General features: G+C 40.8%; 2 protein-coding genes and 1 long non-coding RNA gene across 3 annotated transcripts; 1 reads left to right on the forward strand and 2 right to left on the reverse strand.

Annotated features, from left to right (window-relative positions):
- Window positions 1-1582: 1582 nt before the first annotated feature.
- Window positions 1583-2320, reverse strand: LOC148097728 (uncharacterized). Its single transcript, XR_015716815.1, has 3 exons — window positions 2220-2320; window positions 1936-2070; window positions 1583-1802 (listed from the first exon to the last, which is right to left on the reverse strand). It is a non-coding gene; the product is annotated as an uncharacterized LOC148097728 (long non-coding RNA).
- Window positions 2321-9343: 7023 nt separating this feature from the next.
- LOC148097729 (5-beta-cholestane-3-alpha,7-alpha-diol 12-alpha-hydroxylase-like) lies at window positions 9344-11341 on the forward strand. The gene has a single exon (XM_087831522.1). The coding sequence runs from the start codon at window positions 9344-9346 to the stop codon at window positions 10907-10909; it is 1566 nt and encodes a 521-aa protein (XP_087687648.1). The 3' UTR covers window positions 10910-11341.
- A 2535-nt stretch (window positions 11342-13876) lies between these two features.
- LOC148097730 (7-alpha-hydroxycholest-4-en-3-one 12-alpha-hydroxylase-like) lies at window positions 13877-16020 on the reverse strand. The gene has a single exon (XM_087832166.1). The coding sequence runs from the start codon at window positions 16008-16010 to the stop codon at window positions 14445-14447; it is 1566 nt and encodes a 521-aa protein (XP_087688292.1). The 5' UTR covers window positions 16011-16020; the 3' UTR covers window positions 13877-14444.
- Window positions 16021-17790: the final 1770 nt, after the last annotated feature.

Here is a 17790-nt window from a genome sequence, read left to right on the forward strand (position 1 = left end):
CTTTGTTTTATATCTTCTCTTTGAACAAGATAGAAATTTAGGAGTAACATGGCCTTACAAACCCAACAGTGAGATCTTAACAGATCCAACCTACGGCTCTTCAATGGGGTGTCACAGGGTCCCCAGGAAAAAAAATTGTAAATGTAAAATAATAAAATAAATATTCTTCTGTAGCAATTACACAAGAATATCCAATAATGTCCCTGCCTACAATTAAACACATTCACTTACCGAAAATCGGGGGCATCTGCTGTGGCAAATGGGTGCAAGCCTTTTACCACAAACTTAGTCACTGCTCGGTGACATTCGTCTATCCTGGCCTGAAAGAAGACGCTACCGGTAGACTGCAGCAAGAACTGCCAGCATGTGAGCCAGACTCTGTCTGTCTCATCATGGTCACCTAAATGCACAGTAATGGCAGGTTTTGTAATAAGGCAGATCGCGCTAACATAACATGCACTGTTAGTTGATTATTTACCTGCCGTATTAACGGGAGAGGACGTGCAAACGTTACCGCTGCTGCTGGGTTGAGATTCACGAGTCCGGAGCGGAATTAAAAACACGACATTTAAGGTTATCGCGCGTTTTGTGAGCAAATGCTTTTGCATATTCGTAGTGTTTCCTCCCTTAAATGAAATATCTACTTTGCAAGTATTGCAAGTTGCCCTGTTGTCATCCGTTCTCGTAAAGTATAACCAAACTTTTTAGCGTTTGAGCCGCCATGTTTCCTGCCAGGTAAATGACGCTCCGCAACGTGGTGACGTCATTCGGGGCGACTGGAATCGATAAGGGAATCGTTTGCAAAAATGGCAAACGATTCCAAGGAATTGAAACAGTGGGAACCGGTTCTCAACAAGAACCGGTTTTCGATACCCATCCCTACAAGGGAGTGTGAACCTTAAGGTGTGAAACAGCTGTGTACTGCCTTTTGTTCCTGGAGAAGGTATTTAACTGAGAGCCATGCTAGGCTCAGGGAGATTCTGCAGACCCTGCCCCGTGGTCATGTAGGCTCTTCATCAAGCTTGGTTGTATGTTGTCTTTGTGTGCGTTGATTAAAGAATGTTAGCTACAGCTCACCGCTCGTCTGCAGGCTTTATTTAAGTGGAAAACTTCCACAACAAACATCACATGCTGTTCTAGTAAATTATAACTTAAGAAGTAAACAGGTTTCAACACTGTTTACTTAATAAGGACAAAGTTTTTTTCTGGACTATTTAGTGAACAATTCCCAGAAACCCATCCTGCGTGCTGGGGGAGGAGCAAAGGTCTGTTCATTAAAGCAGGCCTGAAACTTTCCTTCACATGAATCTGTGCTGGTTAACTGAATCAGTCATGGAGCTGCTGCTGCCGATACTTCTTGGCTTTCTTGCTTGTCTGGTCGGAGGGCTATACCTTCTCGGAGTGTTCAGACAGCAGCGACCAGGAGAACCCCCCCTCGACAAAGGGCTCCTTCCTCGGATAGATCATGTCTTAGAGTTTCGCAGGAACACCTTGAAGTTCCTAGAGAGAATGGAGAAGAAGCATGGTGAAATATTTACAGTACAGCTGGCATATGCAATGAAACTGCATAAAAGCTACAGAATTAAAGCCTTTGTCTCCACACAGTTTCAAAATAATGGCTATATAGATTGTTTTCTCATCAGGACATCTGTGAAACAAATCTTGTGCACACCTTAATATGAGGCAATACTAAGGGACATAAAATATGAGTCCAAGAGGCCATGTTCACTTGGGTTGGGTTCCTTTCTGTTCTTGTTCAATAGGCTTTGCAAAGTACTCTCTGTACATGGAGAACAGGACACCTGAAAACAACAACAAAACAAAAGAAGCATGGGAAAAACCCGTGTTTATAGTATTATGATTTCAGGTTCAAACCACAAATCCAAAATAAAGAACTGGTTGCAGTTTGGCAGTAAGAACTGAAAGATGACTCACCAACAGTCATTGCTCCCACCACAAAGCCTTGGGCAGCTACACGCATGTAAATCAGGTGCACCGACATTTTTGTATCTCCACGCCTCTTTCATTTTCATCAGCCTGTAGCCAACAATAGCAACAAATCCAGCCATCCTTGCAAAAAGCAAAAGTCATTAAAACAAAAATAAGACAGCAACATATCCCACAAATCCTCTAAAAAACTCACTCAATAAACCCCAAAACTTAAACTTTTGTGTTTGTGAGCACATATTTTATTTGTCCTTGTCATAATATGTACTCACCGACTGGGACAAATGGATTCTCCTTTGCCTTTCGCCAGAATTTGGACTCACTCTCCTCATAAGAAGACATCTCACCTGAAACAAGAACGAGGTCGACTGAGTTCAACCGTTTGTTGGCCGTGTAGCAGTACAGCATGCAAGCTAATTCAGTGCTGATAGAAACCAATAAAACGCATAGAGAAACATGTCAGGAAGTATCAGGCTGTGCCTCACACAAAAATGTTTTCCAAAATCAGGCTTTAAAAGTCGTTCCCACGAAAGAGGTCCGAGAGTCGCTATTAACAGGACATGAAAACTTCAGAGATGACAGATGAAGGGCATGGACTAGACCTATCTTTCACAGACCTAACATTAAACAACTGTGCCTGATATGACGCAACACTTTTAAGTAGTATTATATTTAAATATTATATATTTTGAAAGGGAAGAATTTTTATTCAGCTGCGAGGCCTTTCCGTGTGGTGTGGGAGAAAAATGTAGAAAAGCAACAACTCGAGAGTTAAGATGAGCTACACTTTAAAAAGCACGTAAAGACACTTCCACCGAACTGAAGAGGACTCCCTCTTACCTGCTTTAAGGCAGGGGCGATTCTAGGATCAGAGCTTTGGGGGTGCTGAGCACCCAGAGAGCAGCCCATCCAGGCAAGGTAAACTTTACTCATCACAATGAGACTTCTTCCCCGTCTCTGTCAGTCCCTGCATCCCTAAATGCCTCCAGTTGTCCCGAGTTCTGTCTGACTACCTCCTTGGTGCATTTAAACCCCTGTTCCTCCCTGTCCTCATCGTCTGTTGTCTTCATCTCCATTATCAGTCATCATAATTTTACCCTCTCTGTGCAAGTCTGCAAATTTCTTTATTAAATCATAAGTTTCTTAAATTCATCAAGTCTCTCTGTGCCTGGGTCCTCGTCACAAAACATGACATCACTGTTTTGTACATTTTAACACAATTTAATCCCCACATTTTTTGAAAGAATAGCAAAACACTTTTTTGAAAAGTCTGTAACAAAACCATCAAATCTGATCAAGGTTATTAAAATGCTGCCAAAGAAGAATGGATTGGAATTAAAAAAATATACATATCCTAACCTTAATTACTGGGGAAAAATGATAAATGATGCTCATAGTGAGTAAAAAGTAAACTGTGTGCATTTTTTGGACAGAGATTCACTTCTAAAGTGTATGTATAATACAATACAGATACATAAAAAATACACCAAAAATAGAAGGGTCCTTGAAATATACAAAATATTATTAGAAAATGGAGACACTTGGCCTTTGGTACAATGTATACAATGTATGAAAATATCTTTACTGCAGATACTACTATGGCTCTGCAGATTTTTTCTTTTCTTTTAACCTATGTCGCCTCACCTTGAGGTTGGTAAATCTGTCTATCACATTTTGGTGGTCAAGTCTCTCACGCATCTCTTTCTCAACTGACATCACAGCCAGGTGCTGGAGTCTGCTTTGACCCATGGTCCTTCTCAGCCAGGTATGGAGCTGACTCAAGACACTAAAAGACCTTTCACAGCTACAGCTGCTAACTGGGTTTGTTAGGGCAACCTGAATAACAGTTTTCAGTTTGGGGAAGATCTGATTATCCAGAAGATTGTACAATGTTAACATATCTGGAATGGCACCAGCCTCACTCTTGAGCTTTATAAAATCTTTGGCAACCGTGACTTCCTCTGACTGAAGCTCTATATGGTAATGCAGTGCCAGGGCTGACAACCCAGTTTGTTTTGCAGATTCTGTATAGCAGCTTTAATATAGGGAGAACACAACTTCCAGATTGTATGAGTTGTTTGTCTTTCTTTTTCTTTGCCAGTTAAACAGTTACTGTTTTGCCTGTTAATACTCCCTGTCTGTTTTCTTACCTGGTACTTCCTGATCTTGTACTTTGTCCTCACGTTCCCCTCTTTCCTCTCTCCCTCTTTGGACTGACAATCTGTACACACACACACACACACACACACACACACAATAGGAGTTATAAGGTTAATGGGCATCCAGTCAGTTAGCTAGTTAGTACCTTGGGTTCAATATCGGCACATGCACATATGGCAAAATAACCAGTTTCTCTCATTACATTTCAAACAGGACAGTGGTAACAACAGCAGGCTACGGACAATGTTAAGTTTTAGATTTTAAATAGGCTGTATACATTTCAATGAGATCAACAGGGCAGTCAAATATCGCTAATTTTACTACAGAGCAAACATTGTCGGAAAACACGTTTTCAACTAGGGCTGCCACAAACGATTTTTTTGATAGTCGACTAGTCACCGATTATTTTTGCAATTAGTCGACTAATCAGATCATGCATCCATTGGATATACAGCGTACAGCTTATTGCACCAGCATGCATCTGCTCTCATATAACTATCATTAGCTTACAGCTCTAAGTGTTTAAGGTATGTGCTAACTAAAAATAAAGACAAGATGATAGTTTATTAAATTTGTCTGTGAAGGTTCTCAGTCATCCAGGTCATCGTAGTTTAAGTTACTTGAAGACGTTTCACCTCTCATCCGAGAAGCTTCTTCAGTTCTAAGGTCAAATGGTGGGGAGTCCCAGATATAAACCTAGTGGGAGTGTCCCCCCACAGAGGGACAAAAGGACCCCCTGATGATCCTCTAATCGCCTGAGCCAAGGTGTGGAACTGGGTGTGGGTCCCAATCAGCCAGAGTTTCGGGTGAGTTCATTGTGAAACCTGGCCCCACCTTAACATGCGAATTCCTGAGGTCAGATGGCCCAGGGTGTGAGTGGGCGTTAAGGCGTCTGGGAAGGGATCTCAAAACTGGATTATAGATGGCAGAGAGTTGGTGTCGTAAACCACCGCCTCTGTTCAAAGATGGTCGCTCACAGTGGACATAGATGGCTTCTTTCACTCCTCTTTCAAACCATCTGTCCTCTCTGTCCAAAATGTGAACATTGGCATCCTCGAAAGAGTGTCCTTTATCCTTAAGATGCAGATGGACAGCTGAGTCTTGTCCTGTGGAGGTGGCTCTTCTGTGTTGTGCCATGCGCTTGTGAAGTGGCTGTTTGGTCTCTCCAATGTAGAGGTCTGAGCATTCCTCGCTGCACTGTACGGCATACACCACATTGTTAAGTCTGTGTTTTGGCGTTTTGTCTTTCGGGTGAACCAGTTTTTGTCTGAGCGTGTTGCTAGGTCTGAAATGCACCGGGATGTCATGCTTGGAGAAAACCCTCCTGAGTTTTTCTGATACACCGGCTACATAGGGGATGACAATGTTGTTGCATTTGTCCTTCATATCCTCCCTCGCTGGTGTCTGATCTTCTTTTCTGTGCCTCTTTGTTGACTTTAAGAATGCCCATTTAGGATAGCCGCACGTTTTGAGTGCTTCCTTTACATGTGTGTGTTCCTTCTTTTTCCCTTCAGGCTTAGAGGGAACATGTTCTGCCCGGTGGTGTAGGGTCCTAATTACTCCAAGTTTGTGTTCCAGAGGGTGATGGGAGTCAAACAGGAGGTACTGGTCTGTGTGTGTGGGCTTCCGGTAAACTTCGATGTTGAGGTTGCCATTCTCTTCAATGTGCACAGCGCAGTCCAGGAAAGGCAAACAGTCGTCCTTTGTGTCTTCCCTGGTGAACTTGATGTTTTTGTTCACAGCGTTGATGTGCGCAGTGAAGGATTCCACTTCTTGTGTCTTGATTTTGACCCAGGTGTCGTCTACATATCTGTACCAGTGGCTGGGTACTCTTCCTTTGAAAGAGCCAAGAGCCTTCCTTTCCACTTCCTCCACGTAAAGGTTGGCTACAATAGGTGACACGGGGGAGCCCATGGCACAGCCATGTTTTTGTCTGTAATAGCCTTCGTTGTATTTGAAGTATGTTGTGGTAAGGCAGAGGTCTAACAGTGTGCAAATCTGATCGGGTGTGAAGTTGGTCCTGTCCTCCAAGGAGCTGTCTTCTTGTAGTCGTTTTCTGACAGTCTCCACGGCCTCCGTGGTGGGTATGCAAGTGAAGAGAGAGACTACATCAAAGGACACCATAGTTTCATCTGGATCCAGGGTAAGTTTCTGGACCTTGTCAGTGAAGTCGGTGGAGTTCTTGATGTGGTGTGGGGTGTTCCCCACGAGAAGAGCAAGGATGGTAGCAAGGTGTTTTGCAATGTTATAAGTGGCTGAGTTTATGCTACTGACTATGGGTCTGAGTGGGACAGCTTCCTTGGGACAGCTTCCACGCTTTTCTTTTATTAAATTTGAATGAAATTTGCAGATTGTTTCGGTGAAGTTTAATAAACTCATTGTTATCTAAAATATAACGGGACACCGGAGTATATTCTCGAGCATCTCACACTTCTGATAATCAGTTGTCTGCTTGACATTTATTCAGCTGTGTAAAAACTATAACTTTAATCTCAGCCTAACCGATTTACTCAGGAACAAATAAAATACTAAAAAAAGCCAAACAATAACATTTTTAAGTTATCTAAGTGACTTATATATGTTTAACCTGAGTAGCGAAAGACCGCAGTGGGTTTGAAAACGATTTGCCGGAGTCTGGTGTTCTCACGGGCTCTAGAGAGCCTTGCCCTCGGCTAGCTATCAAGCTAGTGGGTAACAGACGTCTCCGAAAACGTCGGAGCGCTTTTGAAAATATGAGGTGTCTTGATAAACTGAGCAGATATTTGAGGTTTACACAGCTACATTCTCGCCTGAAAATATGCTAAACGTTTATTTTGTGACCCAGAAAGAATAATAAGAGTAATATTAAAACTAACTAGCTGCTGCCATTGTTGGAAACTGAGCTGGGCTGCGCTATGAATTCTGGGACACAGCTCCTTCTTCTTCTTCGGGTTTAACGGCAGCTGGCATCCTTGTACATGCAGTGCTGCCATCTTCTGTTTCAGTCCGTTATTACACTCTTAAATTCTACTACTTGTTCGTGCGTCTTTTGTGATCTTACAAAGCTTCAAACGACGCGTCGACTATTAAATCAGTCGTCGATGATTTTGATAGTCGACGTAATCGTGACTAGTCGACTAATCGTGGCAGCCCTATTTTCAACACAGCAGGTTACCTGGTGTAATGTTTTTCAGTTAAAAAGAAACATGGTCTGACTCCTACCTAACTATATAAAGAGTAACTGAAAGTTAAATGCAGCTAATATGTCTTGTTTTAAGCCAGGCACTTCCACCTCTGCTCCGCTGCGTCTCAGCCACCATCGCTCTGGCAGCAACGGCGCTAAAGCAAGTAGGAGAGAGCCGAGCTGGAACAAACCATTTTGGGAGGGGGGAGGGGTTATCTATACTTTTGCTGTTAAAATGTTCCATCTCAATTAAGTACTGTATGCTTTTTATACTTTTAGTAGTGTGTCCCACAAACAGCAAATATTTTCAAAAAAAGTAAGACATCTTTGGGGGTGCTTTGATTCATTTTGGGGATGCTGAAGCACCTCCAAAACTGGGCTAAAATCGCCCCTGGGCCAGACCATTTAATCCTGGAGATATTTTATTATAAGCCAAAAGAAGTGTTAAAGAATTTCAAGAACTTATTTGAACAATTTCATACACTTGCACACCTTCGTACATAAAGTTTCTTTTTGCGCAATGCTAAGTACACTGAAATACAGGGTAAGTATGTTACAGTTTAAACCAAAACAATAAGTCAATAGGAAAAAAAATAGGGTAAGGAAGGAAGTGGTCGGCTGCAAATCAATAACAACTATATCAGTTTTAAGAAACTACAGAGTACACTCAGACTGGAAAGCTGTTCTAACAGTTATTTGGCAATAACAGGAAAAATAAGCTTTTTCATACCCAGTCGTAGGTTGTAATATGTAGCTATAAAAAGTTACAGCACATGACAGTACTGAGGAGCATGAGCAAACTCAGACAGTGGACAGATCACCAGATTACCCAGAGGTGAGTTTAGCCAGAATACTCAGAGAGCAACTCACACTGATCTATAGAGCAGGAAAAAAAAAAAACCAAGCTTCAGGCTGTGCAAAGATGAGACAGTCCACAACATAAGACCAGCAGGGAAGTAGGAAGCAAGCAAATAATCAATATTTTTTTGATTATTTTAATAAAATTAATTTCGGTTGAAGAGTGTAACACAGAAATGTGCACAGTTGTGTTTAATGGCAGACAATTAATGTAGTTCACATACAGTTCATATATGCTACTTTAAACAGTTGATATAGCAGCATACCCTGCTTCTAAGCCACATTTTCACTTGTGTTGATGTTTAGTTTAACACCTGTGCTGTTTTCTTTTAAAAAATAAAATAAAAATAAAATAAATGGCAAGCTGAAAAACAGTCAAGTACTCAATGATGCTGATTCTTTTTATTGTTCGCCATTAAAACAAAAGTTCAGTAGATGGCGCCACCTTCCCACTGAGTTCAGTAGATCAGCGTGCAATTAAATTAATAGAGTTTAACGTTCAAGGACAAATCTCAAATCATTTATGATCGGTAATGGGTTTCAGGGTCAGTCACACAATGCATGCGAGATTTCAAATGCAGGCCGAAATCCACTTTTTTTCTTTTTTCTTTCGAGTTATCGCGACCATAAAACTAGAACATGTATAATCTCCAGGAAAATCTGTAAAACGCGTCCTTCCTACATGTTTCAGCTCAATAGTTTCCCTTTTGGACAAAACAGTTTCTGAGTATTGGCATGTTTTGCTTGCCTTGAGAAATCTGCAGTTTTTCTTTCTTTCTTTCTTTCTTTGGTGCTATGAAACATTCAGTCTGTAATGAAGCTGGCCTCGATACGTCCGATCTTTCGTCGGGGAATAAACGGATGAGAATGGAATTCTGCTGCATGCCGGATGTTAACTGTTTGAACAACTCAGTTCCAGAGAAATTTGACACTTCAAAGGCCATTTACGGGTTGTTGGTCTTGATTTTAAGGATGTTTGAATGTTATCGGATTGCATAACGGTAATTATAAGCAATTAAGATGAAAATTATTCTTACGTGAAAGTACATTGTTGATTGAACACAATGTGAATTGTTGCTTGTATTCATGAGACCTTTGCTTTTTTTCCAGGACTATTTATATTAATCAGTTCCAGGAAAGCTGAAACCCATTGGGCTTGTCAGAGGGGAGGAGCAAAGGTCTGCTCATTAAAGCAGACCTGAAACTTTCCTTCAGATGAATCTGTGCTGGTTAACTGAATCAGCCATGGAGCTGCTGCTGCCGATACTTCTTGGCTTTCTTGCTTGTCTGGTCGGAGGGCTGTACCTTCTCGGAGTGTTCAGACAGCGGCGACCAGGAGAACCCCCCCTCGATAAAGGGCTCCTTCCTTGGATAGGTCATGTCTTAGAGTTTCGCAGGAACACCTTGAAGTTCCTAGAGAGAATGGAGAAGAAGCACGGTGAAATATTTACAGTACAGCTGGGAGGGTTTTATATTACATTTGTCCAGGACCCTTTTTCATTTGGGGGGTTCATTAAGGAGAGTCGGGACAAACTGGACTTTCGAAAATTTGCAGTGCATCTGGTGTACAGAGTGTTTGGATACAAAGCTGTTGAAGGGGGGCACAGTGTTCTCCACAATTCCAGCAACAAGCATCTGAAGGGGGAAGGTCTGCAAGAACTGACCCAATCTTTTATGAGTAATTTGCAGAACATGATGTTGCACAACATTGGATCAGCTGCAGAGGACAGGGCCTGGAAAGAAGATGGACTGTTCAGGTACAGCTACAATGTTGTTTTCAGAGCTGGATATTTGGCCTTGTTTGGCAATGTGCCACCCAAGTCAGAACAAAGTGAGGAGAAAGCTAAAGAAAAAGACAGAGCTGAATCAGAAGCTTTGTTTCAGGAGTTTCGTAAATATGACCAGCTCTTCCCCAGACTGGCGTATGGGGTCCTCCCACCGATGGAAAAGTTGTCTGCAGAGAGGTTGAAGGCATACTTCTGGGATGTTCTGTCAATACTGAAAATGAAAACCAAGGACAATATCAGTGGCTGGGTGTGGGACATACAGCAAGGTAAAGAGGAGATGGGCATCGATATGTCAATGATAAACAGATACATGCTTGTGCTTCTTTGGGCCTCTCAGGGCAACACAGGGCCTTCTTCATTCTGGCTGCTCCTCTTCCTCATGAAACAGCCAGAAGCCATGAAAGCAGTGAAGGAAGAGGTGGATAAAGTTCTGAAAGAATCTGGACAGGAGGTCCGGCCTGGTGGTCCTATGGTCAACCTGACCCGTGAAATGCTGTTGAAAACACCGATCCTGGACAGTGCTGTCGAAGAGACCCTCCGACTCACTGCTGCACCCCTCCTCACCAGGGCAGTGATAAAGGACATGACCTTCAAGATGGCTGATGGGCGAGAATATTTACTTCGCAAGGGTGACAGAATTGCAATCTTTCCTTTCAGTTCTGTCCACCATGACCCAGAGATCCATCCTGAGCCGCACTCATTCAAATATGACCGCTTCCTGAATCCAGACGGGACCAGGAAAACTGATTTTTACAAAGCAGGAAAGAAGGTAAAATATTACACCATGCCCTGGGGATCTGGGGTCTCCATGTGCCCTGGCCGTTTCTTTGCCACCAATGAGCTGAAACAGTTTGTTTTCCTCATGTTGGTCTATTTTGAGTTTGAGCTGAAAAATCCGGATGTGAAGATACCTGAAATTGACCTCAGTCGATACGGCTTTGGAACGATGCAACCTGTCAGAGATGTCCTGTTCAGATTCAGACTCAGATATTAAGCCAATCAGATGAAAACAAAACTGTGATTTTCTTTTCCTTTCGATCAAGATGGTTTGATGAGCACATTATGGAAATTATGGAAGCAGATTTAAATCTAAAGTTTTTGACGTGTTGGTCAACTGTAACAATTCAATATGCAAATGCACTGATATTCTAGACATGTATATGTATATTGAACACATTCTGATCATAACTCTTCTTCTTTAAGTAATTTGCAGATCAGCAATCAGATTAAATCCAGTTAGAAATGATATTGATGGGCATTGTTTAAGATAACAACAATTATGATTATTGGTTATTAATTATTATTGTGAATGTTCTTTTTTGTATAATTATTTTTCCGTAATTGATGTGACATGTACACTTAGAAATTGAGACGATTCATGTATATTGTAGTCAGTTTCAATTTTTAGTTCAATTTTCTATGTACATTACAAGTTTTTGCTTTTTGTTTTTTCCAAAATAAATGTTTTTTTGTAAATGTCAGATTTTGGAGTTTTATGTGAGCCTGTAAAACTCAAAAAACCAAAACAAACAAAAACAAAGTTATAGGCTGACTTCAGTCAACTCAGTGACATGGATTCTTTTACTTGTTCCCTACAACAAAATCCAATAGATGGCAGCAGATTCCCACATTCCCGATGTTTTTAAAATAAACGATAAATTGTACAAAAACACAGAATCTTAGAAGAATGATGCAAATGAAAACTAATATATGCAATTTTATATTTAATTTATTTTAAAATGAATGTCAGGAGTTTAAATACGTACTCCAGTTTAAAAATAAAAATACAATTAGAAACTTTTGGCAGTTATTTTATTGTTCATACTTGACAGGTTTAAAAATTCCATTCACAGAATGGCTGGCTCACCACTTTAGTGATGAAACCTCAGTTACAAAAATGCTCTTGTGAATTTTGCTGAAGTTGCAGATAAACAGTAAGAATAAATGCATTTGCCTGATTAATAACTTAGAAGGTTATAATAAGAAGGATTTTGACATTCAAACACAAATTAATCATGAACAGAAATGATTTCAAGGTCATTCACACAAGGCAAGTCTGATTTCAAATGCAAATCAGGGTCAGATTTTTTTTACAACCATAAAACACGCACACATGGATAATCTCTAGGACAGCCTGGGGAGAAAAAAAACAAGGAGTTTGTCTTCTGTGGTTCAGCTCAGTGATGCTCTTTTAGGCCAAAACATGACAGTTTCTTAGTCTAATTGGAGTAAGCCAGACATGTTTTAGTTTGCCTTTGCCTTTAGTGTTCTTTGGTCTATGACCGATGCTGTGAACCATCTTTTGTAAGGTTCATTTAGCAAAACCAACAAAAACACTCCGAGAGTGCAATTCCCCCTGAACTCTGTGACCTTGACCCGATGTTGCACCACTTCGATTTTTATCTTTCACGTGTTTTCTCGATCCCTTTGGTGCTCTCATCAGGAAAGTTCAATCTCACCACTAATGAAAACAGTTAAGACATTTTTAATAACACAGATTCATCAGTGCAAAAGAAAATGAAATGAAATCTTTATCAAATATGTAAAAACATGCAAAGCCAGTCAATCATTTTTGAACTTCAGCAGACTGTCTCGACTATCTACCAGACACGTGCAGGGGGGCCGGCAGGGGCTTGAGCATCTGCCCCTTTCCTGATGGGTGCCCTTTTCTTGAGCCTTTTTTTAAATGTGTGTGTAGAGTCCTGCCTCAACAATAACATTAAACTATTAATCACAACTTTGCTAAATGAAAGGATCTGGCTTGCGTAAGTGGTTGCGAGCCAGGAACAGGCTTGGTGCCTTTTTTGCTACCTGGGCAGTGCGGAGCTGTCGAAGAAACACAAAAATTGATTGGGAGATGGCTGATGCAACAAAAACCAGGAGGTAGGGTGTAAAGAGTACACTATAGTCTATAGCCCACAGGAGTATTCGTTTGTTATGTCCACGTGGTTAAATTCTCTTGTGGCAACTGATGAATTGAAACAAATGAGCATTGTTGTATGTGCACTGAGCGACAGGGCAACAAAACATTACTTGTCCTTTTATTAACTACAGAAGTAGTGGTAGTCATTAGCCGCTAGCTAACTGGGTAAGGGTGTCAGATGTTTGTAGCTCTTACTATAATTACGATATTCAAACACACACACACACACACACACACACACACACACACACACACTGTATTTGAAAGAAAATACAGATTATATTAGATTTATATTTCAAATATAACAAAATGATGATTTTTCAGCTGTAAAATTATTGTATCTCTACGGTTTAAATATTGTACAAATTGAATCATCATAAATACATTATTTTATATTTATTACTTAATTTTTTTTATTCTTATTATGGGATGCTCTCCTTGTAATTGCATATGTATGCAATGAGTTGGACATTGACATCAGCTGTTGTTCTAGTTCATTCTATTAAGAAAACAAGTTTCAATTTGGGTCATTTTCTGCACAAGAGATAAAAAAGGTTTGGTCATGACTTTATTGTTTTGAATTCTGAGATTAAACCCCACTGGCTGAGCAGGTGACCTTATTCTATACAGCTCAATGTTGGCCCTTTGCTGTGTGTCTTTCCCTGTTCTCACTCCCCTCTTGACTGCTGCACTATCAAAATAAAGAAGCTGGCACCTGGGAGGAGTCAGTTCAGTTATAGATAATGCAAATGACAAAACAGACCATGTGGCTTGCAGATGTGTGCAGTTCTGCATGGCAATGGGTAAAACTGAAGAAGATACAAAGCCCTAGAAATAACAAATATAACAAATCAAATCAAAGAAAACCAAAAAGCCATGCATATACTATGAAAAACAACTGTGCTGAGGTCAGTTCCGGAGGCTTCCCACCAGAGAACTCCATATGAAACTCTTTGCTAACCTCAACAAACCAGACTAAATGAACAGATATACATATGTAATGAGACCAGTACAAATATAATACACATGTAGACTTAATACAATTAAAGACTTGTTTATTCACAGAGTAACAAAGTGTGCAGAAGCAGAATCACAGAAAATTCAAAAATCTGGATAAATAGAAGGAGATGGACGGCTGGCACTGATTTTCAGAAAAATTCTACTTAATTTGCATATGGAAAATGTAACAGAAAATCTGCAATACATGTGTTCCCATGCTTCATTTTATAAGTCTCCATGTATCATCAAAAGAATTATACAAAAAAAAGGTGTTTAAAGATAAGACTTTTGTTTTTATCTGATTGGCTTAATAACCAATAATCATAATTGTTGTTATCTTAAAAAATGCCCATCAATATCATTTCTAATGTGTTTAATCTGATTGCTGATTTGCAAATTACTTAAAGAAGAAGAGTTATGATCAGACTGTGTTCAATATACATATACATGTCTAGAATATCAGTGCATTTGCATATTGAATTGTTACAGTTGACCAACACGTCAAAAACTTTAGATTTAAATCTGCTTCCATAGTTTCTATAATGTGCTCATCAAACCATATTGATCCAAAGAAAAAGAAAATCAGTTTTATTTTTATCTGATTGGCTTAATATCTGAGTCTGAATCTGAACTGGACATCTCTGACAGGTTGCATCGTTCCAAATCCGTATCGACTGAGGTCAGTTTCAGGAATCTTCTCATCAGGATTCATCAGCTCAAACTCAAAATAGACCAACATGAGGAAAACAAACTGTTTCAGCTCATTGGTGGCAAAGAAACGGCCAGGGCACATGGAGACCCCAGATCCCCAGGGCATGGTGTAATATTTTACCTTCTTTCCTGCTTTGTAAAAATCAGTTTTCTTGGTCCCGTCTGGATTCAGGAAGCGGTCATATTTGAATGAGTGCGGCTCGGGATGGATCTCTGGATCATGTTGGACAGAACTGAAAGGAAAGATTGCAATTCTGTCACCCTTGCGAAGTAAATATTCTCGCCCATCAGCCATCTTGAAGGTCATGTCCTTTATCACTGCCCTGGTGAGGAGGGGTGCAGCAGTGAGTCGGAGGTTCTCTTCGACAGCACTGTCCAGGATCTGTGTTTTCAACAGCATTTCACGGGTCAGGTAGACCAAAGGACCACCAGGCCGGACCTCCTGGCCAGATTCTTTCAGAACTTTATCCACCTCTTCCTTCACTGCTTTCATGGCTTCTGGGTGTTTCATGAGGAAGAGGAGCAGCCAGAATGAAGAAGGCCCTATATTGCTCTGAGAGGCCCAAAGAAGCACAAGCATGTATCTGTTTATCATTGACATATCGATACCCATCTCCTCTTTACCCTGCTGTATGTCCCACACCCAGCCACTGATATTGTCCTTGGTTTTCATTTTCAGTATTGACAGAACATCCCAGAAGTATGCCTTCAACCTCTCTGCAGACAACTTTTCCATCGGTGGGAGGACCCCATACGCCAGTCTGGGGAAGAGCTGGTCATATTTACGAAACTCCTGAAACAAAGCTTCTGATTCAGCTCTGTCTTTTTCTTTGGCTTTCTCCTCACTTTGTTCTGACTTGGGTGGCACATTGCCAAACAAGGCCAAATATCCAGCTCTGAAAACAACATTGTAGCTGTACCTGAACAGTCCATCTTCTTTCCAGGTCCTGTCCTCTGCAGCTGATCCAATGTTGTGCAACATCATGTTCTGCAAATTACTCATAAAAGATTGGGTCAGTTCTTGCAGACCTTCCCCCTTCAGATGCTTGTTGCTTGAAATGCGGAGAATACTGGGCCCCCCTTCAACAGCTTTATATCCAAACACTCTGTGCGCCAGATGCAGAGCAGCCTTTCGAACGTCCAGTTTGTCCCGACTCTCCTTAATGAACCCCCCAAATGAAAAAGGGTCCTGGACAAATGTAATATAAAACCCTCCCAGCTGTACTGTAAATATTTCACCGTGCTTCTTCTCCATTCTCTCTAGGAACTTCAAGGTGTTCCTGCGAAACTCTAAGACATGACCCAACCAAGGAAGGAGCCCTTTATCGAGGGGGGGTTCTCCTGGTCGCCGCTGTCTGAACACTCCGAGAAGGTACAGCCCTCCGACCAGACAAGCAAGAAAGCCAAGAAGTATCGGCAGCAGCAGCTCCATGACTGATTCAGTTAACCAGCACAGATTCATGTGAAGGAAAGTTTCAGGCCTGCTTTAATGAACAGACCTTTGCTCCTCCCCCAGCATGCAGGATGGGTTTCTGGGAATCGTTCACTAAATAGTCCAGAAAAAAACTCTGTCCTTGTTAAGTAAACAGTGTTAAAACCTGTTTACCTCTTAGTTATAATTTACTAGAACAGCATGTGATGTTGATGTCCAATTCTGGTGAAAATAAACCAGAATGAAGGACTTGTCACGCCTTCGGTGGCAGACCCGTGGAGTGGAGCGAGCGTGGACCCAAATGAAGACAGTGACGACAGACTGAAACTCAGAGTGTATTTTTATTGGCAAAAGCAACAGAATACAAAAAAAAGCAGAAAGCAACAAACTTTTTTTCTGTTTGCCTTAGGTTGTGCAACAGTCAAACACCTTTTAAATGTCTGTTAAGAGTTCAGCAGGAGTCAAACTGCTGTCTGAACACTCAGATAAGGTACAGCCCTCCGACCAGACAAGCAAGAAAGCCAAGAAGTATCGGCAGAAGTATCGGAGCTGAATCAGTCAGCTCCATTACTGATTCAGTTAACCAGCACAGATTCATCTGAAGGAAAGTTTCAGGCCTGCTTTAATGAGCAGACCTTTGCTCCTCCCACAGGATCGGTTTCTGGGAATTTACACTTTACTATATAGTCCAGAAAAAATAATAATGCACTTAAGTATCAATTGAGGACACGATTTTCCAATTGTCCTAGAGATTCCCCTCTTTCGAAATCCAAAAGAACATACTGTAGCCTGCAGTGATATTATGTTTATGTTTACAGCTCTATGACAGCAGGTATGAAGAGATTGTGGACCAATGAGTGCACACTGGCAACAAATATCACTCTAGTTAATCATAAGTAAGAAAAATAAAGTTTTGAGGGGTCAATGGCTATGCATGTTGTTGACACTAGACATGTGATTCTGGTTTATTTTTTTACCAGAATTGTTTAGGAACATCCATGTCACTCATTGTTCAAGTAAATTATAAATAAGAAGAAAACTGTCACGGTTCTGGGTCATTTTGACCCAGCTTTTTCGGTTTCTTTTATTTTGGTGTTTTTCTAGATTATGTTCATTATATTTATGTTCTGATTCTTTAGCTATCCTGTGTTGATTATTGTCAATGGAAAATTGTACTGAGTAGTCAGTATAAGCTTTTAGTGATATAAATTTACATGTCATAGAATATTGCATGATGACCTTTTCCTTGCTTAGAACTGATTGTTCTTTATAAAACGTGTTCTGATATTTCTATCTGAATCTTCCCCAATTCTGACCTCGCACACACACACACACACACACACACACACACACAATCACATACGCACATGCTCACGTATCAACATTCCACTGAACAAATGTTTTCATTTTTCTTGTGTATAAATAAAGACAAGTGCAAGAACAGAGCACTGATCACAGGGCCCCCACTCTCATGTGAGCCCTTGCAAGTAAAATCTGCAGCGTGTGTGTGTCTTCACTCTTAGACTCTCAACTGAAGAAGTGTTTTTTAGAATAAATCTCTTGACATTTATCATAATTATTCTGGTTTAGGCTTTGTTCTCTTGCCCTCATGTTTAGTATAGGTTTAGTTCTGTGCTTAGTCTTCTCTGCTCGTGTGTCCCTCTGTGTAAAGTCCATGTTTCTCAGTCTGCATCTTTGTGAATTGTTTCTGGTTTCCTGTTTTACTTTGAAAGTTCATGTCTCATGTCAGTGTGTTCAGTTTTACTTCTCCCTTGTCTCGGTGACCTAATTTCTCCCAGCTGTGTCTCCC

This window comes from Neolamprologus brichardi, chromosome 18 (genome assembly GCF_056152115.1).
Source record: "Neolamprologus brichardi isolate AB-2024 chromosome 18, ASM5615211v1, whole genome shotgun sequence".
Classification (NCBI taxonomy): Eukaryota; Metazoa; Chordata; class Actinopteri; order Cichliformes; family Cichlidae; genus Neolamprologus; species Neolamprologus brichardi.

Bases quoted from the DNA above. Each gene is read 5' to 3' on its own strand.
- LOC148097729 (XM_087831522.1), top strand. From the start codon at position 9,344: ATGAATCTGTGCTGGTTAACTGAATCAGCCATGGAGCTGCTGCTGCCG.
- LOC148097730 (XM_087832166.1), bottom strand. From the start codon at position 16,010: ATGAATCTGTGCTGGTTAACTGAATCAGTCATGGAGCTGCTGCTGCCG.